At 41.2% G+C, this 26,465-nt stretch overlaps 1 protein-coding gene across 4 annotated transcripts; it reads left to right on the plus strand.

Moving 5' to 3' along the window:
* Nucleotides 1–514: 514 nt before the first annotated feature.
* ap1b1 (adaptor related protein complex 1 subunit beta 1) lies at nucleotides 515–24,867 on the plus strand. 4 transcript variants are annotated; one of them, XM_035165824.2, is made up of 24 exons: nucleotides 515–650; nucleotides 3,085–3,145; nucleotides 4,227–4,332; nucleotides 4,418–4,553; nucleotides 4,947–5,192; nucleotides 5,419–5,609; nucleotides 5,718–5,939; nucleotides 6,113–6,233; nucleotides 6,346–6,441; nucleotides 6,951–7,066; nucleotides 8,128–8,293; nucleotides 9,147–9,245; nucleotides 10,477–10,736; nucleotides 11,090–11,288; nucleotides 11,493–11,513; nucleotides 11,742–11,828; nucleotides 12,348–12,377; nucleotides 12,466–12,606; nucleotides 12,708–12,853; nucleotides 12,943–13,072; nucleotides 14,840–14,924; nucleotides 15,427–15,513; nucleotides 16,141–16,295; nucleotides 23,380–24,867. In XM_035165824.2, exons 2-24 carry the CDS (start codon nucleotides 3,109–3,111, stop codon nucleotides 23,452–23,454), a joined length of 2,952 nt encoding a protein of 983 aa, XP_035021715.1. In that variant the 5' UTR covers nucleotides 515–650; nucleotides 3,085–3,108; the 3' UTR covers nucleotides 23,455–24,867. The 4 variants fall into 4 exon arrangements, with proteins under 4 accessions (XP_035021715.1, XP_035021714.1, XP_035021716.1 ...); XM_035165823.2 differs by lacking the exon at nucleotides 515–650 and adding an exon at nucleotides 705–960; XM_035165825.2 differs by lacking the exons at nucleotides 515–650; nucleotides 11,742–11,828 and adding an exon at nucleotides 706–960.
* Nucleotides 24,868–26,465: the final 1,598 nt, after the last annotated feature.

Genomic DNA, 26,465 nt, shown 5'->3' on the forward strand with positions numbered 1-26,465 from the left:
TGTTATGTTATGTTATGTTATGTTATGTTAGGTTGGTTAGATTGTTTTTATGTTATGTGTTATGTTATGTTATTTATTGTTAGGTTAGGTTAGGTTGTTTTTATGTTATGATGTGTTATGTTGTGTTATGTTATGTTGTGTTATGTTCATGTGTATGTTTGTGTTATGTTTATGTTAAGTTGTGCTTATGTTATGTTGTGTTTATGTTTATTTTGTGTTTATGTTATGTTATGTTAATGTTTGTATTATGTTGTGTTTATGTTAATGTTTATGTTAAGTTGTGTTATGTTGTTATGTTGTGTTATGTTTATGTATATGTATATGTATATGTATATGTATATGTATATTTTGATGTTGATGTTGATGTTTATGTTATGTTGTGTTGTGTTTGTGTTATGTTGTGTTAATGTTAATGTTAATGTTAATGTTAATGTTAATGTTTATGTTAAGTTGTGTTTATGTTTGTCTCGTGGACAGTATTTAAAGCAGCATGTAGTTGATGGAGCTGTTGAACCACTTCCCTCTCTTCGGTCTCTGAATGAAAGCTGACGTTGCTCCGTCTGTTTGCAAACGATATTTAGAGGAGAAGACGGAAGTAAATCAAGTGGGAGGGGACGAAGGCCATCACAGCTCCTGCTTCGCCTGTCACGGTAAGATGTCTGTGGACATTTTCTCTGCAAATTCATGGTGTGGCGCGTCTAAATTTAACCGCAGAAGGTACGCTAATTCACGGGGGAAGGTTTAAACTTGGCAGACAGATTAAGAGCTTAACTAGCCCGGCAGAGGCTTCCCTAAGCCGCTGCTCAGAAGGTCATGCCTCAGCGGCGCTAGCTGGAGAAGTGGCCGGGGCGCTAGCTGACACTGACAGGCAGCCTGCACCGCTGCGCTAGCATTTAGCACCAGCTTCATTCATAAAACCACCCCACTGCCAACATGCAGGAATGGGCGAATCAGCTCTGCGTGAGTAACCGATCGAGCAGCGCTGTTAACGATATCACTATCGACTCTAAACGGCCTGAACTTACGTTATCGTCACGTATTTTAATGCACCTCCAGCTATGCTAGCGTTAACGTCGATGTAGCCTGATGCTAACCAGCTAACGTTGCTGTACCCTGTGGCTAAGTTAGCAGTGTTAAGTTACAGTCAGCTGCTGTGACTCACTCATATTGTTGGTTTATAAACTATATGAGAGCACATCATGTTCACGGTGGCCTGGCAGCAGCGCGAATTGTCGTAACACATTGTAATCGGCTATATTGTTGCTAAAGGAAGCTGAAGTTAGCTTCCCATTCGGTTACCTGTAACTTGACTTAAATGCTGATCCACTGGTGATAATAGTGAATAGTTGAATAATGTTCGGATGGATTGAGTTGAAGATAAGAGAATCAGACACTGACAGTTTCCTGCTTCTCTTAATGTTGTGGAAGGATGTTGGACACGAAGTCCAAGCACAGGGGTTTGAATTAGTCTCGAGATCTTGTGGCCTAGAGGTGAAAAAGTGCTGGAGTCTTGTTTTTGTTTAATGTCACAAATGGAGTAAAACGTTTCTTAAATCGAAAACAGTGTTTTAAACAGTCTCTGGTTTGTCTGAGAGAATGTAATCCAGATCTGACCAGTGCACAGTGGTTTATGATCTAGACCAGGTCCTATGTGGACAATAAAATGCTATTTTCTTGTTATAAAGTTTTGACTTTTCACTGGGTTCCAAACAGTCTCTAACTACTACGTCTTAACCCATTTGAAAACTGCCTAAAGTGCAGATCAATACTTTTAGTTTTGCTCAGCTCTCTAATCAGTGTTTGTCTTCTGTGTCGATACTTGCTGCTTTGAAAGTTGTGTCTTTTTGACTTGAGTCTAAAAACCTGTCTGATGTTTGCAGCTGCCTGAAGCTCAACAGTAACTGAAACTAACACGATTAAGTTATTGAGACGTTATCGTTTAATTTCAGTGTTACTACTGGTGATGTAACATTGACAAGCCTCAGCCACACATACATTTGATATAAAATATCAGTTAACATTACGATCTGCTGGCATCATTATTCCTCCAAGTTATTTCTTTATAAATAAATCCCATTTGATTACTGTAAATGCTGTAATGTTAACGAACATCCGGACTATTTAAGGCAATGTTCATTAATAATACTATCAGTAAAACACAGCTCATGTTGTATAGAGATGTGTATATTGGTCAAGGGAAATCCCCTCTGACAAACAGTACAGTGTCATATGATTGAATGGAAAGTCATTTAAATGAATTCAATTATCAGCCATCTGTTACATTCAGTACAGACAAATTCCAGGGACTACATCAGTATTTCTACTATCCTACCAAAGTATCATACTCATTCATATGATCTCAGTGAGCAGTTTATTCGGTACACAAACTAAAACAACACTCCTAGCACTAAACCCTACTTTCATAAAGGGTTATAATATTCAGGTTTTCCCAGAAACAGTGGCAGAGAGGCATGAAATCCAACTTAACGGAGGATGCAAATTGTGGTGTTGTTGAATGTATAGGTGTTTATACTATTTTCTTAACTTCATTTTTATCTATGAGGGTTGGTTATATAACATAAACACCTTTCTGTATAATGTAATTATCAAACCCACTCCTAAACAGTTTTAAAATATAAGTATAACCCTCACAAAGGTAGGATTTTCTTGTATTACGTTGACCTCCTGTGTACTTGAATAAACTGCCAAATTAGTGTATAGATTCTGATAATACATGAGGTGTTCCTGTAAAAAAGTTTCACAATTCTTAAAGAGGAGAGAGAGAGAGAGAGAGAGACCAGTCACTGTTGTAGAACTTTGTTTAAAGAGAGGCACTGGATCAACAGGAAACTGCTCAGTAAAAGAGATATTGCTGACCCAGAAAGAGGAGATGTGAGCGTCCGTTTTCTCACCAGAATCCATTGTTATGTATTTTGATAGATGAGTGTCATTTGTCCAAGAGAAGACAGGAATTCCTTTTATTTCCCTATGCTTGCACTTCTAGTGTTTCCTGTTGCTCCTGTGATTGCCCCAAGCTTCAGAAAAATACACAATCATCGTTTTCTCTCTTTCTGTACGCTGCAGGAGAATCGACAATTTGGATCCAAGATGACGGACTCCAAGTACTTCACCACCACCAAGAAAGGTCTGATAGCTTACTCTTTGTCAATTTGTTCGATAAATGGTTTTAACATGTTTAACGTAACAGTGCTTTCTGTATTTTGTGGCATGCTCAACTGGATTCTGCTGAATTATTATCTCTGCAAAGAGGGACCTGGATTTTTTTTCTTAGATTCACATTGATAGTGTCCAATTAACTGAAAGCTGTTCAGGGGTTTCAGAAAAATAAATTTGTGATGGAAGCACCACAGTGTGTTACACAATCACAATCATCCAGTCAATTAAATTGGAGATGCTTTTTTTAGCTCAAGCTGAATGGTTAAAAATGTATCCTTTAATAAACACTGTTGTTGAATTGACTCAACTACAGCTTGGAAAAAAATACAAAGAAAAATGTTAGTACCCTGCTTTATGCCAACATTATTGCCTCTAACTTAACAGCTCTGGTTATTTAAGATCAGATTAAACATATGGAGCACTACTTCTCAGAGGTTTAACTGTCCTGCTGGGCCCCACTGCTGTATTTTTGATTTCTTCACACATCCTTGAAGCAAGTTCCCACACACAGATACTTATGAGTGATGGTGTCTACACTCTGTTTATTTAGGATTTCTTGAGACTCAAGTGTAGGAGCATGTTTCTTTCAGTGTCTGCCTTTCCTGTGGCTTTGCTCAGTGTTGCTAAAATCTTGTAGGAGATTGGGGGTGATTAACGGCTCACGGTGCCTGGGAAACTCTAAGTAGCTAGATTTAAAATTGACAGTGTAGGTCTTTATGGTGTAGTTCATGCAGAAACACTATAGCAACACAGGAATAAACCAAATGAAGATGATCTCGCTCAGTTTATTATAAAACACAATCATTGATAAATAAACAACAGAAAATCCTCTGTCATTTTTCACGAGAAGTTCACATCATAACATGACACTTTATTCAGTATCTCTACTGACAGTACAAAGTCAGAAAGAATCTATTAAATGTTGACAAATCTCAGGTAATATTTTTTCCCAGTATTAACTGTCTTGAAGTATTTGTACTGTACAGTACTCCTTTCCAAGCCAAACAGGCTACATGATGAATGATTCCTCTTTCCTCTTGTGTATGCAGGAGAGATCTTTGAGCTCAAGGCAGAGCTGAACAGTGATAAGAAAGAGAAGAAGAAAGAGGCTGTAAAGAAGGTCATAGCGTCCATGACAGTTGGCAAGGATGTAAGGTGAGAAAGGAGAAATAATTTCAGGAATATCCACAGTGTAATTATGTACTATGACTCAACACCTTCCACCCTGTCCTTCCCTCAGCGCTCTGTTCCCAGATGTTGTGAACTGCATGCAGACGGACAACCTTGAACTGAAAAAGCTGGTCTATCTCTACCTGATGAACTATGCCAAGAGTCAGCCAGACATGGCTATCATGGCTGTAAACACGTTTGTGAAGGTAAAGCTCAGTCTGCCATAATTGTGCAATAACTTTTTGTAGTACAATGTTGTAAAACATGTGCAAAATGTGAACTCAATAGGAATAGTAAGTTTTACTTGAAATGTATCAGGAATATATATATATCTTTTTATTGAATAATTTGAAGGACAAATTTTGTCCTCACTAATTAGAATCAACTCATGCATGCTTTTTTGTGCAGCTGTACATTTCTTCTTGAATCTCTGACATCAATGATATAATAACCAAACCTCAAAGTGTCAGTTTAGGTTAAACATTGTATTCTTTACGGAATATCAATGCAGAATGAAAATCAAAATATCTGTCGGATGATGAAGAAATAAATTAAGGATTGTGAAATAAGCTATCACCTCTCTGATCCACTTATTCCAGGACTGTGAAGACCCCAACCCTCTCATCCGAGCCCTCGCTGTTCGCACAATGGGCTGCATCCGCGTGGACAAGATCACGGAGTACCTCTGTGAGCCGCTGAGAAAATGTCTGAAGGACGAAGACCCATACGTGAGGAAGACAGCCGCTGTGTGTGTGGCGAAGCTCCATGATATCAACGCCCAGTTGGTGGAGGACCAAGGTTTCCTGGACACCCTCAAAGACCTCATCTCTGACTCCAACCCCATGGTATGATTTCTTCAGGCATCCTGCTTACTTGCCATTGAGCTCGCCAGATTTCTCACTCAGGGGGACCGAGCTGGCTACAAACTCTGCTCTGTGCTGGCATACAAATGTTCCAACCTGATGCCAGACTGGAGTTTGTACAGTGACGTCTCTTTTGTGTCTTTATTTATAGCTGTTGGCTCTTACTTTTCCTGTCAGCATTTATCTGTTCTCTTGTCTTCATCTTAAGGTTGTAGCAAACGCAGTGGCGGCTCTGTCGGAGATAGCAGAGTCTCATCCCAACAGTAATCTATTGGACCTGAACCCCCAGACCATCAACAAGTTGCTGACAGCTTTAAATGAGTGCACAGAGTGGGGACAGATATTCATCCTTGACTGCCTGGCCAATTACACACCTCGTGATGACCGTGAGTCCCAAAGGTAAAAGCAAACGCTGGCTTCATTAACACTGCATATCATTTAAAACCTATTCCCAGTAAACTCCATTTAACTTTCTGCTATCTCCCTCATATCATTAACATCTACTAGCATCTGTGAACGTGTGACCCCACGGCTCTCGCATGCCAACTCGGCAGTGGTGTTGTCAGCAGTAAAGGTTTTAATGAAGTTCATGGAGATGCTACCCAAGGACTTGGACTACTATGGCACCCTGCTGAAGAAACTGGCTCCTCCTCTGGTCACTCTCCTTTCTGCGGAGCCCGAGTTGCAGTATGTGGCACTAAGAAACATCAATCTCATCGTGCAGAGACGGTAAGTGCGGGGAGATAACCTGGGGAGAAGGTGTCCTCACTACTCCTAAAACTTTGGTTATTGCTAGCCTGAGGAAAAGTTGCATTACTGTAGCATGGCACATTTCAGTTGCCATGCTTAGTTATCTAAGTCAGTTGCCACAGATAATAACAAATGTTCATGTCCCTTTTTAGCCCAGAGATCCTGAAGCACGAGATGAAGGTTTTCTTTGTAAAGTACAATGACCCAATCTATGTGAAACTGGAGAAGCTGGACATCATGATTCGTCTAGCATCTCAAGCCAACATCGCTCAGGTAACACATCCACAGCTGTAATACACTGTTGTTTATGGCGCTTTTTAAGAAAGAAAATATAATGTTGAAAAGATAATCTGCGTTACATGGATACGTGTCTGCTTCGCTGTAGGTTCTGGCTGAGCTGAAGGAGTACGCCACCGAGGTGGATGTGGACTTTGTCCGTAAAGCGGTCAGAGCCATTGGCCGCTGTGCCATCAAAGTAGAGGTGCGTGCACATGATGTAATACTGTCATCAGATGGTTTGTTGTTTACATCCATGTGGCAACTATGTAGGTCAACGTTAAAGCAACAGTTAGTGTTTCTAGTTAGTGTTTATATGATGAACCAAAGGTGGCTCTGTCATCATGTCAGGGCTTTTTTGATACTGCCTCAATGAATTACAGTTGTATATCATGATTTTATGACTTCGTTGCAATAGATTTATCAAAAAATGCTTAGAAAAAAAGTAAACCTTAAAGTGTACTACTAAGGTTTACTTTTTTCCTCTTTTCTTTGCTTTTAAAACCTGGACCTAAGTGACTGTTAAACACTGCAGTTAAATGACATTCAGACAACTTTGTCAGTTCCTCTAGTCATAACACAAGTACATAATAATCGGCTATATCTTGTTCATTAGAGTGTTTTAGATTTTACATATGTCTAGATTATTATTATATGTCTATTCTGGTTATATAGACCTATAATGACAACTTGTTTTTTCCCTCCATTCATTAGCAATCAGCGGAGCGTTGTGTCAGCACCCTGTTAGACCTCATCCAGACTAAGGTCAACTATGTGGTGCAGGAGGCCATCGTGGTCATCAAGGACATCTTCCGCAAGTACCCCAACAAGTAGGTTCCCTCCTTGACATTACATTTATCAGCACCTGATGTATTTTGTCTGATTTCAGTCCTAAAAATGTATAATGTGAGTGCTTTATTATGTAAATGCCATAGAATTGGGCACCTTCATTAAAGTGTGGCACTTTGTTAATAGGCTGGCCATTCACATAGAGACAGTTTTAGATATATGACATTGTAAGACCTATTAAATGCTTTGCATAGCTGTCTGATGTTGACATTTTAGACTTACTTACCCAAGCATAGTTTTATTCACAAGCAGTCGCCCCAACTGTTCCACTTCACCGCCTCTCAGATTATATTCCCTTCTCAGATTATATTCTTTAAAATGGCAAAGCTCATTATACAGACAAAGTGTTTTCAGATTGGCCTTTATCCTAAATGACTTGCAGGAGAGTTTTCAGAGACGAAAATGTCTTTACTAGCACAGTGTGGGATTTGCAGTGGACACCACTTAACTTTTTTTTGTGATTGCACCTGGTGAAACGTCAGGCACATTACACTGGAGCGACTCCAACAGAGTGGATTCATGTGCCAGACAGACACCTCTGCCACACAGCAGTGCACCATCACCCCGCAGTCATGAGTCTCTAAGGCAGCGGCTTTGCAAAGCTTACTCCACACCATGCCTTAGGCCTTAAGCTACACAATTCACTGCCCAGTCAAACTTCTGTCTTTTCTGGTAATTAGACTCCAACTAAATCTTTCCTCTGTGACATGTCGTGTAAGAAGTGCATTATGTCAAAGGAACTGGCTCTTATCAAGCGTTTTATTCAGAAACAGCAGCTGGTTGAGCATCTCACAAGCAAAGGACCCAAAGCACCAGATCTGTTGTAAAACGACAGTAAATATTGGATTTAGATTTGTCAGGCTTCCAGAAAACAGATCTACAGAGTGATGCTAATGTTGTTCTCTGTCTGCTGCTCTTCATGCTTTTGCTGTCTCTAGTGGTCAAAAATATATTCATGTAGCCTTAAATCAATTACTTACTTACTATGTAATGTTTTTTCTACGATAACATTTGCAAAATCGTCACATGTGTCTCTCTCCAGGTATGAGAGTGTGATTGCCACTCTGTGTGAAAACCTGGACTCCCTGGATGAGCCGGAGGCCCGTGCTGCCATGATCTGGATCGTGGGAGAGTACGCTGAGCGCATTGACAATGCTGATGAGCTGCTTGAGAGCTTCTTGGAGGGATTCCACGATGAAAGCACTCAGGTGTGTTAAGGTGTTCTTTCGAAAACATAAAAGTGCCTTCTATTGAGGTGGCCCCAATTATTTGAAGTCGGTGCTGGCAGTTAGTAGCTCACTTTGGTTTCTGGAGCTGGAAATAATTAAAGCCACCGGGTGGCTGCTGCTAAGCTCTGAATATGGAAGTGACATGCCACACAGAAACACCGAGTACTACAGAGAACTGGTTTAATTTAACGGACAAAATTTTTGGTAACCAGGATAAATGAAATCCTAGATGATTAAATCTTTTTTTACTATGCTTAATGGATGCTTTTCTAGTCTAATTGATTGCCCCCTAAAGCTACTTGCCATTCATTAATTTATACACATTCTCACTCACTGAGGGTACAACCAGTTTGGGTTCAGTATCTTGCAGATTTTCAAGTGCCAACCGGAGCAGCTGGGGATCAAACCACCGACATTGCGATTGGTTGGCAACCTGCTCTGCTTCCCGAGCCACAGCCACCACAGGATATGTGGCTCAGAAGCACAAACCTTTACACTGAAGAGCATCTTTCCTGAGTCATTTATTGGTTTAAACCAAACTGCTTGTGTAGGCTCAACCTAAGTAATAGATTCATGTTATTGCTTTGAAGAGGTTTAGCAGATTTATATTAAGTGATGTTTGTGGGTATAAGGAGAAGCATTTGCATCAAATGGTCCCTTTGTGCCGGGGTTTTAGTTTTTAGCAGGGTGTGGCACCCATGGGAAACCTAAACCCTGAGAATTAAAATAAGTTTAACCCTTGTTTTTAGCCACAATTGATTTGCACTAGCTGTATTTAAAATGAGCATGTGATTAGTCTTAACATTCTGTATGTGTTCACTCAACCCTCTAGGTGCAGTTGCAGCTACTGACGGCAATCGTCAAGTTGTTCTTGAAAAAGCCCACTGAGACCCAGGAGCTGGTGCAGCAGGTTCTAAGTCTGGCCACACAGGTGAGGGAACAAATATGTCTACACATAGTTTGATGCATACATTTCCCATTCCTGTCATCACCTCTGTGTACAGATGTGTGACAGCCCTCACTTTGCTTTATCCTAATCTGAACACACCATCCATGTCCTCTTCCTGAGGTCTGAGTAATGCTCTCTCATCAACATGGATTCTGAATTTACTTCTTAGCTTTTACTTTTGTATCTATTCCAAAGACTTTTTCATTACTTTATCATTCTAGAGACACAGGAGTATTGTAATGGTTTTATGAAACCAAACCCTGCACTTACCACAGTAATGACTGCAGTGGTCTTGGCTTACTCTGCAGGTACAAAGACTGCATTTTAATTGTTTTAGATAGAAAAAAAAGTCCATCTCGTATTTCAGCCACAATAATATTGGTATGTTTCAGTCTGTCAATAGTTACCAAACTAAAGATTCCAAAACATGTGCAGCATCGCTGTAAATTGTATGTGTGATTGTTTAAAGACTACGCTTGATTCTCTAGGTGGTCCAACCAGCATTTTAACAGTTACCATTTTTTAAGTGAGGTTCAGCAGACAAATTAGAATAAACTGCATAATGATATATGAACTACTCAACCATGTGCATGCTTTAATCAGTAACATAAAACAACATAATTGAGTAAAAAGTGTAATGCTGTGAATTATCCCTGTTTGTTGTCTCATATCCTGTAGAGCTTTAACGAGAAATATCATCATGGAAAGGATGTTGAAGTGTTTGTTTTTCATCATTAATTATACAAGGATGATGGAACATGAGGAACACCTCATTATGCTGCAGTCTGATACGGCACCGACAACTGTGGCTTCAAAAATGACTTGTGGTTGAGGCAGAGTTTCTCTTAGAGATTGATATCGAAAAAAACAGCCATCATAAGCTTCCCACATACAGGCTTTTCTGTGGTGTTTAATTTATGTGTGTAGATATATTATATTTGTGCAACAGCATTAGCTACAACAGATGTAAAAACATTTTGCTCCTGCAGGCAAAAAGCAACAACAGGAAGGAAACACCCTTTATACAATGTATAGTTTCAGGTTGTCTCACACATCATCCAAATTCAAGATCTACCCCAAGGCTCGGCTTTTGAATCACTGTTCAGTCTCTCATATCGAGGCCAAGACAGAAAAGAGTCTAACATTAAGAATGTATTAAATATGCTCCATAAATAACAATCCCTCATCCTCATGCCTCCGTCTCTTACTGCAGGATTCTGATAACCCAGACCTCAGGGACCGCGGCTACATCTACTGGCGTCTGCTCTCCACAGACCCTGTGGCCGCCAAGGAGGTGGTGCTGGCTGAGAAGCCCCTGATCTCAGAGGAGACGGATCTGATCGAGCCCACGTTGCTGGAGGAGCTCATCTGCCACATCGGTACTCTGGCCTCTGTCTACCACAAGCCACCGAGTGCTTTCGTGGAGGGCAGCCGTGGCGTTCAGCACAAGAGGATCACTGGCAGTGTTGGATCGTGAGTCATGCTCTTTTCTTTTCTTTTTTTTTTTTTAACACTGCAGGAAAAGGGCTGTGTTTACTTAAGTTGACCTAGCTTCTTGACTCTGCTGTTTCCCTTTTAGATCTGCTGAGCAACTCACTTTCCAGCAGGGTCATGTCGTGCTGCTTTGTGCCTTCAGCTCATTACATTTACTTCCATTGTTCAGACTGAGTTGACTAGATGGAGCTATGACAGCAGTTTAACAACACATTAGGCATACATTTAGTTTGAATCACAGTCAGCAGATATCAGGCACGACATCACCATTTAAATACATAATTAAAATTAACGTTACTTTATTTGTTCCTGTCTTTGTTTATTTCTACTAGTGGTGAGAGTGAGAGCCCAGACACAGGTTCTGCTGCCGGAGTTTCTGAGGCACCTCCTGCTGTCATCCCATCCCAGGGAGACCTCCTTGGAGATCTGCTTAATCTGGACCTGACGCCTCCTACCACAGGACCACCACCCCCCTCCTCTGGCATGCAAATGGGTGCTATGGACCTACTTGGAGGAGGATTGGACAGCTTGGTAGGTGTTCCACACACTAACAGTTTGAGATAAACTTCCCGGTGCTGAAAAGCTGCTACAACACATCCTACTTGATTTTATCAGTGGGACCTGGTGACGGTAATATGTCTCTTTCGTGTTTTCTTTACTCTTGGTGCTTTTTCTTTTCTTTTCTCTCTTGACCCCTGTGTGTTTTCCTTTCTTTGTTCAACGCTGCACCTGCAGATGGGCGATGAGTCTGAGCCGGTAACTACGTGGAGGGAGAGGGCACCACATTTATAAACCATGTCAGACCATTTTAGAGGATTAATTTACCCACTGCTGTTTTACTGTAGTTCTCATGCATCAGTCTGACATGTTCATTCATCATTTAACGTCAGTTGTTACAGTGACATGTAGAGTAAGCATGCTGTTAAATCCTGGAGTCCGTCTCTTATCTCTGGGCTCTGCGATGTGTTTTCGTCTTTCAATCAGCCGCCCATTCCCCAGCGGACGGACACTCCTCAGTCACCTCAGCTCCCACATCAGTCCCCATCGCCCCCAGATTACAGCCCCACTGAGGTTGGTCCAGGAGACCACACTGGACCAGTAAAGGCCAGCATCAGCCTAGATCCCTTTCTTGTCCCCTGGTGTACCACCTTGTCCTCTGAGTAGTCCTCCCCCTAGCAGTTTATCTGTGCCTGTTTGCACTTTGTATTACACAGTTTACGTTTCCTGCTCCATTTATGTGTGATTTATTTATTTGTAAGAAATTGTCCTTCATACACAGTAGTTCAGCAGTTGCGGATATAAATACATTCTTTTTCCACCGTACCCCAACCTTTTCAACATCACAAGAGATGAATGTAGTGAATAGCACTTGAAAAAAAAATACTGTATTACAATAGACACCTAAAATGAGAAACATTCCTGTAATGGTGCGTCCTTGTTATTAATAGTATAAACCCCATAGATGTCATCAATCACTGAACAGCGTTTTAGACCCTCACTCCCCCCCCCCTCCATCCACTTCCAACCTTCCCAAAGATGATTTAATGTTGCAACAACATAACTTTTTTTCTGCTTCAACCTTCTACCCAGCTTGGCGGAGACCTTGGAGGAAGTCCTGCTGTAAGTAATTTCTTCTACAAAGGTTTTGTTGGGCAACTCACTGTGAAATTGAACGTGTTAGGATAACGTGTTGCTTTGTTACTCACAGATGGGGGGTGGTTTCGGCACTCCAGCTCCAGCTGCAATGCCTGCCTCTTTCAATGCCCCGGTTAGCGGTGGTCTGGATGACCTGTTTGATCTCGGTGGAGGAGTTGGTATTCCTACGGGGGTGAACAGCGCACCTAAAACAGTGAGTTCTGAAAAGCTAGGATTAGACATATGACAGAATGATCTAACCATATGTGTCCATGATGTATCCATAATTAAAAAACTGATTCTATTCCTCTTCAGATTTGGCTTCCTGCCATGAAGGCCAAAGGTCTGGAGATAACAGGCACTTTTGCCCGCCGTGCCGGGGTCATCCAAATGGAGATGACCCTCAATAACAAAGCAATGAGTATCATGACTGATTTTGCCATCCAGTTCAACAGAAACAGGTAAAAACCACCTGGATGCAATGGAAGCTGAGATTTTTATATTTTTAGAAAGTTTTTGACACTTTTTCCCCCTGTGTGTTTCTCTGCAGCTTTGGTCTTGCTCCAGCTGGTCCACTCCAGATTCTCACTCCTCTCGGCCCAAACCAGAGTATTGAAGTTGCCCTTCCCCTCAGTACTGTGGGCCCTGTTATGAAGATGGAGCCTCTGAATAACCTGCAGGTAACACACTGTTTGTTTCCCTTCATATGTTATATCTTTCATGGCTTCCTGCTGAGCCCAGGGCCTTGAAAACCAGGACAGCTCTCAGTCAGAGTATAAGTTAGCTGTGAGATGTGGCTGTGTTAAGTTTTTAATAATTAAATTAAAAACTTAACTTTGCTTAATTTGTGTAAGTCTTAATTCAAGTTGACAGTGTTTTAACTCATTTAATTTGTCTTTGCATATCAACAATTTACAGAACTAAAACTAAAATAATAAATAAACCAAAATGTTTCCTATATTTCAATATTATTGGACCTGACTGCATCTCATGTGTTGTCTTGAAAATATGACTGAATTTCTCATCCTCCCCACTATTCACCAATACTGCTGAATTTTCAGGCAGTGAATAAAACGGAATTAAAACATGAAACAGCCGTCAGAGCGGTTTTGATAAGTTGTAAATAAAGAGAGGCAGAGGCGGGCTCGTTTTTGATCAGGGTGGTTCTTTTAACTGGGCAGTATGGTTGTCGGCTGCTCTGTGCAGCTGGAGAGAGAAGATAAGAGTGTCGAGGGATGATGGAGGTGGGGGCGGTCATTAGTGGTCTCGCAGCACATGACGCCTTTGTTTCCCCTGGCCTCGGCAGCCCTGCGTACCTTTTTACTCTACTTTGAAAGGGTCCATGTTATTTTTGTCTTGTTGGAGCATAATATTCCACATTGTCAGTGTGAGTGCTCTTCTAACAAGTAATTCATGGTTGCAGTTTTGATTTTGATTTGATTGATCAGTGTATCATCTAATATGTGCACATGCATATCCTGTGTTACTGCCATAGATTGAATTAATACTCTGGAAAACACTGGCTTAATTAAGTTGACGAGCAGTCCAAAATCGACACGTTTAATTTACTATCATAGGATACTCAGGCAATTGGAAACTGGAAACAAATAATTTCTTATCAAAAGGTTTTTTTTGCCAATGAAAATTTGGAAAACCTAGGATTTGTTCCCTCTTAATTTATAATTTTATATATGTTTTGAAAAAAAATAGATTCTCTATTATAGTTTGTGTAGTCCCGCATTGCACCGAGGAATAAGATGCCCTAATTAATAATTTATAAGTCTGACTTCTTCTCTGGCTGGACTCACTGTCCCTCTCTCAGCTCCTCTTTGTTCAGTAGCCTGATCAATATTACTGCCTGCCACTTGCAACAAGTGCAACTTGCTTGATAACGCTTCACGTGCGACAGACGCAAAAATGAAAAAAACCAATATCTCCCAGTGAAAAAGTGGTGTCCTACAAGTAGAAGACACCCACCAATGTGTCAAGAGAGTGTGTGGTGATAAGAGTCGACAGTTGTGACCGTGTGATGTCAAGAAAATCACGTGATATTCGCAGCGGAGTTAATTTGTCTCTTCCTGCCTCTGCCTGCTGCACCCTGCTGATCCACCTCTCGCCTGAATAATGCCAAGGATTTGATGCTGTTGTTAAAGCGTCTGTGCAGAGAACCTCCCACTGTGTTGTCCACGTGTGAAAGGCAAACCCTGGGTAAACTCCGTAGCCAATTCTACGTATTTTACACACAGGTCATATCATATCTGAAAACTGCTTTAGAGAGTAAGATTCCCAATTGCCCGGAGCCCTCTCGTTCAGTGAACAGCAAATCTAAACCATCAGTGCCCATCCTTGAAGGGCACTTGAAAAGTAATTACCCGTGAATTGCTTTTTGTTTCTCCCGCTGTCGTTTTCCTCCTCCTTACTCATCTTGGATATGTTTACTCTCGCAGGTGGCTGTTAAGAACAACATTGACGTATTCTACTTCAGCTGCCAGTACCCCATCAACATGCTGTTTGTAGAGGACGGGAAGATGGGTGAGTGGGTCTCGGCTAGATCTCTTCATTTAAAAGCCTGAAAACTCGTCTGACGTGAATGACACTCATACGTCAGTCTTTCCATGAGTGTACATCATTGTGTCTGATCTGAGCCTGTGAAGAGGTCTGACGTAGGGTGTTGTGTGTGTGGGGGGGGGGCTGCACACTTGCTCTTTTGTACACAATGCCATTTCTGTGCTGTTTATTTTTCTCCTTTTTTTTCATGTTGCTGTTTGATTTATTCTGTGAAAACGTGTTGGCAGTTCACCCTGCAGAGCTTCCTAATGGGGCTAGCAGCAGGATTGCTGCCAAAAGCTGCAAACTAATGCTCCAGAGCCACAGCAGGAAGCCTTGTGTTCTAGTGTGGAATCAGAAAAACTCACAAACACGAATACACCACAGTTTACATTTATCTTTAGCATAAATCCTATTAATTTACTGTGTACATTTCAGCATGTGCTCTGTATTTGGACTAATCTCATGACTGTCTGTTCATCTACAGAGCGACAGGTGTTCCTCGCCACCTGGAAAGACATTCCTAATGACAATGAGTCCCAGTTTCAGATCAAAGACTGCCATCTCAACTCAGGTGAGAATGCCACAGAGAACAGAGGGTGATTGAGCTGAAGAACACATCCTGCACAACACACCATTTCCCACAGCATCTTTTAGATGTGAAGACAGACGAGCAGAGCAGCAGAGAGGGCAAACTCAGGCCCTCGTTACGGATGCAAATTGCATTTGATGAGAACTCATCAGCTGTAGTCCCTATTTACGTGTGATAATCTAGTTTTACACAAGCGTGAGTGCAGCTGAACTGGAGAAGAATTCCTAATGACAGCTTAATGGAGATTTCCCCCCACAGATTAAATTTCTTCATGAACAGAGAGAGCGAACGTTTCCCATCCTACTGGAGCGCAGCAGTAAGACAGACGCTGAGGAGAAAAGTTCATTCCAAATTAGCGACTGTATTGTAAGTGCACAGACAGCCTGCAGGGACATTTTAGGGGATGATAGTGGAAAAATAAATCCTTCATGGTTTATTGTACATTTAATGGTAGCATGACAGGAGTCAGTAAGTGACACTTCATACTGGATAATAACAATGTTTATTCACAGAAACTGAATACTAAAAATGAGCAGCTCATTCAGATAAGACAGGATAGGTTCATTTTTCTACAATTAAAATGAATAACTTTTTTTATCCTCTCAACAGACGCAGCCTCTAACAAACTGCAGGGCAGTAACATCTTCACCATAGCCAAGCGTACAGTGGAGGGTCAGGACATGCTGTATCAGTCCATGAAACTCAGCAATGGCATCTGGGTGCTGGCCGAGCTGAGGGTGCAGGCAGGAAACCCAAACTACACGGTGAGTACTGCATGAGCTGAATTCATCAGTCCTGTCACTGTTGTAGTTGCTGTATTAACTATTAGCTGCCAAAATAAACAAAAGCTGAGAGATGGAAACAACATTTAGTTTTATTGAGCAACACTTAAGTTGCTCAATAAAACTGATGAAGGGAGTTGTAATATGCCATATGTGACTGTCTGTGTTTGAACATTCTGGTCATATTTGGTACATTGGCTGGGCAAGGTTACTTGACTGTTTTTACACTGCACATGCACAATCAGGGAAACTTATCAATAGTAATGTGTGTCAGTGTAACACAAACTCAGAACAGTTTATCCTGAAAGCCTCGGGGTCTGGTTTGTACATGAAAACAGAATGTCTGTCGGGTTCGGGTTCGGGTCGGCCGGTTCGTTTTTTTTCCAGGCTCTGAAAGGTTCGGAGGGAAATTTATTGCCCGAGCAGCACTCTGGTGTTAATCGATCCGATTCAGGGAAAGTGGTCAAAGACCTGTGGACACCACTGGGAATATGATCTGTTACCATTGTTAGTGTTGACAATATTATAAAAACTAGAAGTTGTGAAACTTGATTTTACCTGTCCTGGGCTGATTAATGAATCTGAATCTTAAAGGTAGTAAGCAGGCGGATTTCTGTCTGGTTACATGATGCTTTTATATGATAAGAAGAGATGTTTTTTAATATTTTAAAGGGGACATAGCATGCAAATTCCACTTTGTTAGTGCTTCTACAGGTTAATGTGGGTATCTGGCATGTCTACCAACCCAAAAACTCTGGGAAAAAAACACTCGCGCGTTTTGTTATGGTTCCTCTAAGTCAGAAACGTCATGCTTGAGTGACTCGATTGAGCTTCCTGGGTTTTGTGTCGTAACAAGGCACTGGAAGTCTCCCTACATGGCCTTGGCCCACCCCCCACCTCATCCCCCCGCCCCGTCCCCACACTCGTTACGCCGGGTTTACACCGGAGGCAGCGAGGCTGCGAGGCAGCGCAGCGCCGTTCCCAAGCACGCAGCCGCCTGGCTGTTCACACGGGACGAGCATTTCTCCGCGCTGGTCAGCCCGCGATTCACTCACATGTGGCATTTGTCTGGATCGTTGGGACTGGGAGGCTGCAGCAGTTGCTCGGGCGCGACCGCTCGCTCTCCCATGCGTGAGCTGGAATTTGTGTCAGTGCCACACAGCCAGCAGTGTGGAAGACTTCTGCAGTGTTCAGCGCTACTGTAACACTGGCACAAACACACAGAGCCCCCACTGCTACGCCGGGTTTACACGGACGAGCGAGGCAGCGCAGGCAGCGCAGCCGTTCTCAAGCACGCAGCCTGGCTGGTCACACGGGACGTGCATTTCTCCGCTGGTCAGCCCCATAGACTGTATATATAAGGTCAGCCTGCGATTCTGCTTTCTCCGCTTGTTGTTGTACCCGTTGAATGTCGGGGTTCGGGGGTAAATGATGGTCTTCATAGCCCCCCCCCCCTCTCTTTCTCTCTCTGTCTGTCTGCTTGTGTGCTTGTAGTGGATGGGCAGAGGGGGACATTTAATTATGTGATTGGGAAAATTAAAACTCCAGGACAACAGAAGGGGAATACAAAGTATGGGATGCATATTTGATAATTTATATCATATAAAATATGTAATTTATATCGTTTAAAATCATGAGGGGGGAGGGGGGAGCTGGCTCATTAGCATTTAAAGGAACAGGCACTCAAAACAGGTCACTCTGTGGAGGGCTGTTTTATACAGGGTAAAAAGGGTGCTGTTTTAAATGATCCTTGTGGTATTTTGACCAAAGTATGTTACAGACATTTCATTAAGACCCCAAGGAACCATATCAACTTGTGGTAAAATGGGCATGCTATGTCCCCTTTAAAATTTCCATTTTTCTGGCTAATTAATTACATATCCCCATATTTAATTTGACAGAACACCTTGTTTGTGTTTCCTACTTTTTTTAAGACCTCTGCATCATATTAGCGTTACAAGAGAAGGCAGTTTTACAACACACGCCGCTGTCGTTCTGGAGATACATGACATCACAGTGACTGATTTGAACCAGCAGAGACAGAGATTACTGTGAAGTATTGAGTGATGAGTGTGCTGGAGGGGCCAGGCTGGTTGATTGTGCAGTGATTGAAGTGTGTGTGTGCGTGCACATGTATTTGTTTGCGTCTCCATGGTTTTGTCGTCCGTCACTCCTCTTTGTCAGGGTGCCACGGTCACGGATTGTTTGGCGGGGAATTTCTGCCTGACCAGTCCAGAACGGTGACCTTGGCGGGTCTCTCCTTCCCGCTCATCACTCACACACTGCTTCAGATCATGTTTTTATTCATAAGGTGCTATTAACTGTCTTCTTGTATTCTCTCGTCTAGACAAGGCAATTTGTCAGTCTCCCAGCCCTCGCTCATTAAATCTTCTGAATTTTAAATCGTTTCACTGACCTTCATCAGTTTAGTCACCTAGCCTGACCTGGCACTGTTTTTTAAGTAAGAATTATTGGTACAGTATTTATTGTGTACCATTTTACTCTGCTGGAGGTTTGGTACATTTGTTTTATCCCTTGCTCTAGATTTGTTATATATTTCCCTTGTGCGTCTGTTTGTGATGTAACATTAATTCAGGAGGTCGTTCTCTGCTACCATCAGCTGATACTGTACTTGCTCCTCCCTTTTGATATTTAAGTCCAAATGATTCCTCACTGTGGCTGAGAAGGCTCCCCTACTTTTTGCAGACGGGTCATAAATTGTTTAGTGAAGACACAGCTCGACTTTAAAGTTAGCTGTGTGCTGCATGCCCGGTGTGTATTCTGACGCTCGTCTCTGTGAGCTGCTGGCTGCTGCGTGGTCCCTGCACTCTCCTGGCACATTAAAGCCAAGCTGCCGTAGCCCTTTGTTGGCAGCTATTTTTAGACATGAAGAAGTAAAGCCCTGCCAGCGCTCGTTTTCTGGGGTTTTAATTCGCTTCAGAAGACGAAACATTAAAAAAAGATTATATTTTTTCAGCACCTGTTTTAAGGTGTAAACATGACTTGGCCTATTTTTCTTATATTTCCCGAACTTGATTGACCTCAGCTCTCCCTTGATGCCTCACTACTTTATATTAGAGAATTATAGCAGTGCCCCAATTACACACTCCATACTGCTGTCAGCCTGGTCCGACTATTGCCTTGTCTACACTACTGCAGATATTTTTTGGCCAAATAATTCTCCTCCACTTAAAAATAATAAAATAAAAATGTCCTTCATATTACAAATGATATCCATCCAGACGAGACAAAAAACCTTCTACAAACGCATGCCGGGCCTGTAGATAATCCAAATAATATTGGGCGAGGCAGACGCCTGTGAATGCAGATAATGTGGTGCAGTAAAGCGACATTTAGCTGCAAACTTGTAACTAGGCCTAACATTGCTAATCCAATGCAGAGAAAAGGCTTTGTTAACAATTTGTGAACACAAAATGATATATCATCCCCTCCGAGTTTTTATCGAGCAGTCATTGTGTTGCTCTGGTTTTGGTCTCAACAAACTCCTGAGGGATATGTTGTTAGCTGCTGAATGCGTTTTTGTGTTCTCCATGTTGTCACAAACACTTTCTTGTGGTTAAGTAAAGCGACCTATGTCTGCCTCTAGCTGGTATCATGTAAAAATTCTGTTCTATTAAAACGTTTCATTTCCCTGCACTTAACTCATCTATACGTTAAAGTAATTTTATCTGAAAATGGGGAGATCTCTTATCCTTTTGATATGTAGCATGGAGTGCTCATCTGCCATCTCCTGTCCCCATGGCAACTGTGTGACCAGTGGTGTTGCCTTGTTTTCTCTTCCCATATCTTGTGCTGTTAATTCTGATGGTTTTGGTAAAAGTGAATTCAAACATAGATATCTCACACACTCCTTCACAAGTTCTATTTTGGGGTGAAAATATGGAACATACTGTATTTTCTATGAGACAGTTTATAGATTGGTGAATTTCTCAGTTAGACCTTTGTTGGTAGTGTTGCATGTTATTGAGAAGCCCTGTTGTAAACTATTACAGGGTTTTTAATGAATTAACTTAATTTGTCAGATCTTAAACTAACTGTTTGTTCATTCTATTCATAAAAAGTCAAATGTTATCTCTTGTTAACACATAAAGTTGATGAGCCAAACAAAAATTAATCTAACAAAGGGGCAAGCCCTAACCATGACTCATTCTTGAATTGATCAACAGCTTTTGCCTTGTAAACACAGTTGAGTTTAAGTATTTTATATTCATGATTAAGATGCATCTATATTTGCTTGACCCTGTTGCAAAGTTGCGTTGCGCATCACAAAAGAACATTTCCACGGACTCTGACTCATGCAGTGTTGTCAGGCTTCTTCATTTCTTGCAAGATGAGAGATATTTGTCCCCCACGTACCTGTCTCATTTTTATAACCTTTGCAGTTCATTGTCATGGGATGAAGGAACAAAGACTGATAAGATTTAGTCTCTATGTTCCTACACACCTTCAGGGGACTCTCCTCCATCATTAATGTAGCTCCCTTTTTCTTGTTTTCTAGTTTCTAGCTTTCTTGATAGCAGGTTGCACTCAGTGCAGCTCAGGCATCCGCATTTCCGGCGGTAGCATCTGCATTTCCTCACATCTAACCCCCTGCTGACAGGAGCGTGGCTGCCTAAAATGTTGCCATCAGCCGTCTGCATTAGTAAAGAGCCCCGAGTGTAGAGAGGAAACACTGAAGGAGCTGCGATGTTAGTGCTGTATTTCACTGCAGCTCCGTGATATCCACCACAGCACAATCCCTGACCTTCCCTTGTTCCTCACTGAGGCCAGTGGGACATTCACATCAATGACTCACTGCATTTCTGCTGAATAACCGGTCAGCTGGTCAAGAGCCAGACCGATATTGATCTTTTGATATGGATAACCAATATGGATAATATCAGAAGATATATATATATATATCTCTTCATTGACATTTGGCAATGATTCCTAAGATGATGCTATCAAACCCTTATGACAAATAAATGTAATTGAGGGTTTATATTAAATAGTATAACAGTTTAACCATAAACTGTTATAAAAAGCTATGAATAAAAAGAAAAAACTTCTACATCCAAATATATATAACTTAAATTAAGAAATTAAAATGCACATCTTTTCTATATTGTTCTGTAAACTAAGTTTTCGTATTGGCGAAGATAAAAGAAATGAGCTGGGTTTTTTTTGGGGCCAACATATACATTGTTGGAGCTCTAATTATAGTTCTAATGTATGTTGAAATATATTGATATTAAATTCAATTTCATGTATAATAAAAAACAATTTGAATTTGAATTAAAGAAAATAAATTGTAAGGGTGCAAAGGAAGAAAACACAAATTCACAAATAAGTTAATTCAAATGAAAACGGGAAGAAATTAAAGCTTCTCTGGGGACACTGGGGTTAAGGCACTGACCAGGGAGCTTCTTTCTCCTCCTGTCAACTCTCTGCCGTCTGATAATTGGCAGAAAATGTTCGCTGGAAAGTCGAGGAAATAAAAGAGAAATCACTCAGTGAAAGTAGAGCTATATCAAACTTGACAGGTAATTACACAACTTTAACAAACGCCACATATTTGTGGATTTAGCATCTTGCTGCGTTGTCTGTACTTGTCAGTGAAAACCAGTCATGGATGGTCTGTAATTGCAGACAAGTGGTTTCCATTTCTCGCAGCAGAATGCACAGCCTGTTATACAGCAATTATTTTATCTAACGTTTTGAAATATGACTTAATATAAAGGATATTAATTCTGATTAAGCATTAAGCATCAATGATACAGTTAGCCGTGTGTTACCTTCCTTTTGGAAATAACCACTGCAGTGTGATGGAGGAAAACTCGGTTTAAGACTCTGTATCAAATCCTAAACCGGCTCCAGCTGGGACTAACATCAAAGAGCGAAGAGGCTTTCTCTATTTCTCAAGTGAATTTGTGTGTCTGTATTTCTGTCTCTATCTGATAAGACTCAATTAAGAAGAGATTCTTTCTTCATGTCTGGGAAAAATAATGAATTTTGTCTCCTGGAAACGAGGGAGGTTATTCCGATTTATTTACTCACTGTGATCTCATTTGTACCATCAATCTAATGCAATATTGCAGATGTTACTCATGTCTGAAGATCTTGCAGCTGTTAAATGTAGAATCATTACATTTGTGGAGGTTTGCAGATTAAAGGGTGCAATCTGCTTCTCTTTTTCATTGTGCCAGTCTTTCTCAGTCATAAAGCCCAGTAAGGTTTTGAATAAATAAAAAAAAAAAGGCCTGTTATTACTTCTTCATACTATTATGAAAGTCTCACTTCAGGAGCTTATTACACCTCCTAAAACTATTATTTTCCTCAGAATTACGTATTCATAAGGTCTCTCGTGAATACTGTGTCCTTCCTTCATTTCCTGACTGCAATCTATGCATAGGCCTGCCCTTGTGCCCTGTCTCTCCCCCGTGAAACGTGAAAACCTGATATGTCACTAATGATTGGTTTCTTACTCTGTCACTTTTTCGTTTCCATTTTTTTCGTTCCCTCCAACAATGTCCTCTTTGGTTTCTTCAGTGGCTCTGCCATGATGATTGATGAGCTCCACCTCTGATTGTTGATGTGTGATGTATGCCACAAAGCAGGCATTAATGTTCCAGCATGTAACAGCGCTGTAACAATGACCGATGTGCCATTCTCCCTATCATGAGTTTGTGTACCATCAACATGATTTTAAAGGTGTTATTTTAAGGTATAAAATCTACCTAGTGTTGCTATAAGGGGGAAAATGGTGCTGACTGCTTATTTTGCTCAAAACGTTTCTCTTATCGTATAAAGGGGCAAGGCAATTTTATTTGTAAAGCACCTTTCATACATAGTGGTAGATTCAAGTGGGACATGTTAACATGTTTGTTGTACATGTTGGTGGGGGTTTGTTCATATAGATTTTTGTAATATGGCTATTTAAAATTCAATATATCAGCTTGTTTGCTGTTAATGGTTTGTGTGTGTTGCCTGTGGTAACGTGTGTACTGTACGTTCTTAAACCTGCCCTGTCTGTACGTGTCCCTCTAAACCTCTTCTCCTCCTCCAGGTCTCTCTGAAGTGCAGAGCTCCAGAAGTTTCCCAGTGTGTGTTCCAGACTTACGAGGCCGCGCTGAAGAACTGAAGAACCCCAGTACGTTTGACCCGGCCGCCGCCCTCAGCAGACTCCATGTCACCTCCTCCTGCTCGCCCTCACCTGACCCCCGGACCATATTACCATTGCCGCAGTGCAGGAGCCAGCTCCTGCCACGTCGGGCCTGGAGACTGCACTCTTTGCTTCATTCAGCTGGTTAATGACCTACTGTCTCATTTTGAACCATGTTGTTTTTTTTCTATAGAGATGTCTGGTTCACTTTGTTCACACCATAAATTACACAACATTATGTTGTGATGAATTGTGTGAAGGAACATATTTGAGACTCTTCCCCACCCAACCTTAATTCATTTGCAGACAGACGGCTGTGACACTTGTATTCCCGTGACTGTTTTCTCTGCATGAGGCTCTTCAATCATGATCTAGGCCCACTTCTCTGCAAACTGCAGTCTATTTTTAGCATCTGCAATCAGCAGGTGAATCAACACTGTGGGCATATTTATTTTTGGGTACTTTCTATTTAAACACAGCATAACACAAAGCTTTAACTCTCCTCATCCCTCTGCGTGTGTGACGTGGAAGGTGGCTGTCAGGGCCAAATATTTACAAACTACACTATCCTCGTCTTTGTCATTTTACAGTTTTCTTTAGTATCCGTGTTTGGATCAGATTCCTTCTTTTCTGCTGTCCCCTGAAAGCAGAACGACTGATGTGCTGTGTGCATGGAAGCTGTCGATGTGTGGCCATTTTTTTTAATTTTTACATCAATATCTGCACAGTTTATAGACAAGCAGCAGTTGTCCACTCACTGCTCTCTTACTTAGTCATTCCATGGTTTGATTTGTGTCCGTATTCTCGTTGTGTTTATAGTCTTGTTAGTGCGGCAAACTGGGAGAGAGCCTTGGGCGTAAAGGATTTTGTATTTGCGGCTTTCGCCTGCATCAGTGGCAGCCACTCGAGCTCTCTCTGCCACTTTGCTATCGCTTTATCCTCATCGCAGCTTTTCAAGCACCATGGCAGCCTGAGATGAAGGCTCAGGTGAGAACTTATGACGTCCTGGTTTGTAACACTTGTGAGTGCACATGTAGGTAGCGCACACTGGCTTAGCTGAAACCAGGCTAGAACAACATCCAGTAACCCTGTTGTACCCACAGACTCTAAAGATTTATTGTATTCCTTCTCGAGTCATTACACCCAAGCCCTTTTTATCGACTCTGCGGGATGTATGCACCTACGGTAACACCTCACGCAGATTACAACAGAGGTGGCTGTATGTTCTGAGTGTGTGTCTTTGTGTGTGGTGACGGCTGATTCATATGAAATGCTGTTTTAAAAAAAAAAGTGAAGTGTTTAATCAGATGTTGTTTTTTTTGATTGATATGATTTTGTTCATTCTGTGTGCATCATTTGAAAAAACAACTATTAAAAGACTTGATAAATTCACATGTTTAGGTTTTTTCGTTAGTATTTAGAGATTTTTTCGGGTGGCACATTCTGCTGATTCCAAAGTCTCAGTGTCACTGGATTCAAAACCTTATCTCAGTTTTATTTGCTGTCTAAAGTCCACACGCCCAAAGTCCCTGTTACCCAGTGGGCCTTGAGTCCACACACTAGACTTTCTATCCACTGATGAGCTCTTAGGTTTTCACGTGTTCTCTAATTGTTCACTCTGCTCCGTGTTATAGATCCAACAGCCGTCACAGCAGCGTCTCTGTCATTTAGCCGTGACCCTCGACTGAAGTCTGAGGTTCCTCCACAGTCCAGTGCATCTTTAAGTCAGAGCAGCTTTTTAAAGTCCCACCTGCTCGTCAAAGCTTAACCAGGATTTCAGCTGCGTGACCTTAACGTGGAACACAAACACCTCGGCTCTGTTCCACGGTGCATTACAAAGGTCCGCAATGATCAAACATCCAGACTTAATGACAAGAGACTAGTCTTCTAATGAATGATCTATGATACTGATCCTGTGATAAATGCATTCCAATAGGGGGCGCTACTACATTGCACTAATGTGAAGGCTATGCCCCGAGGAACACTTGTTGTTCAGAGGAAAGTAATTGTTGCCTTGTACTGTAATATAGATTTACAATATTATAACCAAGGTCACAAAAAAGCCATGAATCCCAAAAATATTTCACCAAACATATTTTATTTAGTCATTCAAGTATATAAATACAGTTTAATAATTGTATAATACGAAGAGCAACTGTTTTATTCATTAAACCTTTCTTTTAACTTGAATACATTGAGGTCAAGACCATTTACAATGTGGCCGAGTATAGAAAATAAACAAAATACTTCAACACACCAAAAAAAGACAAAAAGCAGTGATATTTACAACAGAAAAAGAAAACAATGTATTTAAAGCAAATTAATCAATTAAAACAAATAAAGAAGAACAGCTGGAGGAAAATAAGGTTGAGTTTAAAAAAACTTAAATTGCCCTGAGGATAAAAATGAGTTGAGCTTTAGATTGTTAGACTTGTAAGTTTCGATGTTGCTGGTGCATGATGAGAAAAAACAGGATTTACAAAGCTCAGTAAAGAACAGTGAGAAAAAACCTGCAGTGTGATCCAGTCATTTGAGAGCCCACATTAAAAGACAGCGGTGAGGGGATGTACGGGGGTAAAAAACCATTCAGGGTCTTATATAATTACTAACGTTTATTTATTGGCCTAAAAGTAAACACATTTACAGTAACACCTGACCCACTATAGTAAAGCACTGTAAATTCCCTCCAGGTTGTTAAACAACACATTTTTATTAGAGTTATTAAGAAAATGACCTCAGTGTCTTTTATGGCCTCCAGTGTTACTCAGGACTCAATTAGTTTTAGATCAAGACATTATGATGCTGCCAAGTACTTCAAGGAAACCCAAATGCATGAAGGAACAGACAAGTTAGCTCATAAATTCTCACCAGATTTGACATCAGAAGAAATCAAATACATTTTTCTTACTTTGACACATAGAGATTTTCATTATGAGGCTTCTCATGTTTGTTCTCGAGCGAACATTTAGATGGGGTCATGTTTCAATAAG

Source organism: Hippoglossus stenolepis, chromosome 9 (genome assembly GCF_022539355.2).
Source record: "Hippoglossus stenolepis isolate QCI-W04-F060 chromosome 9, HSTE1.2, whole genome shotgun sequence".
NCBI lineage: Eukaryota > Metazoa > Chordata > Actinopteri > Pleuronectiformes > Pleuronectidae > Hippoglossus > Hippoglossus stenolepis.

Bases quoted from the DNA above. Each gene is read 5' to 3' on its own strand.
- ap1b1 (XM_035165823.2), top strand. From the start codon at position 934: ATGCAGGAATGGGCGAATCAGCTCTGC. The intron at 5,610-5,717 runs GTAAAAGCAAAC...AACATCTACTAG, and splicing joins GATGACCGTGAGTCCCAAAG to CATCTGTGAACGTGTGACCC. The intron at 7,067-8,127 runs GTAGGTTCCCTC...GTCTCTCTCCAG, and splicing joins TTCCGCAAGTACCCCAACAA to GTATGAGAGTGTGATTGCCA.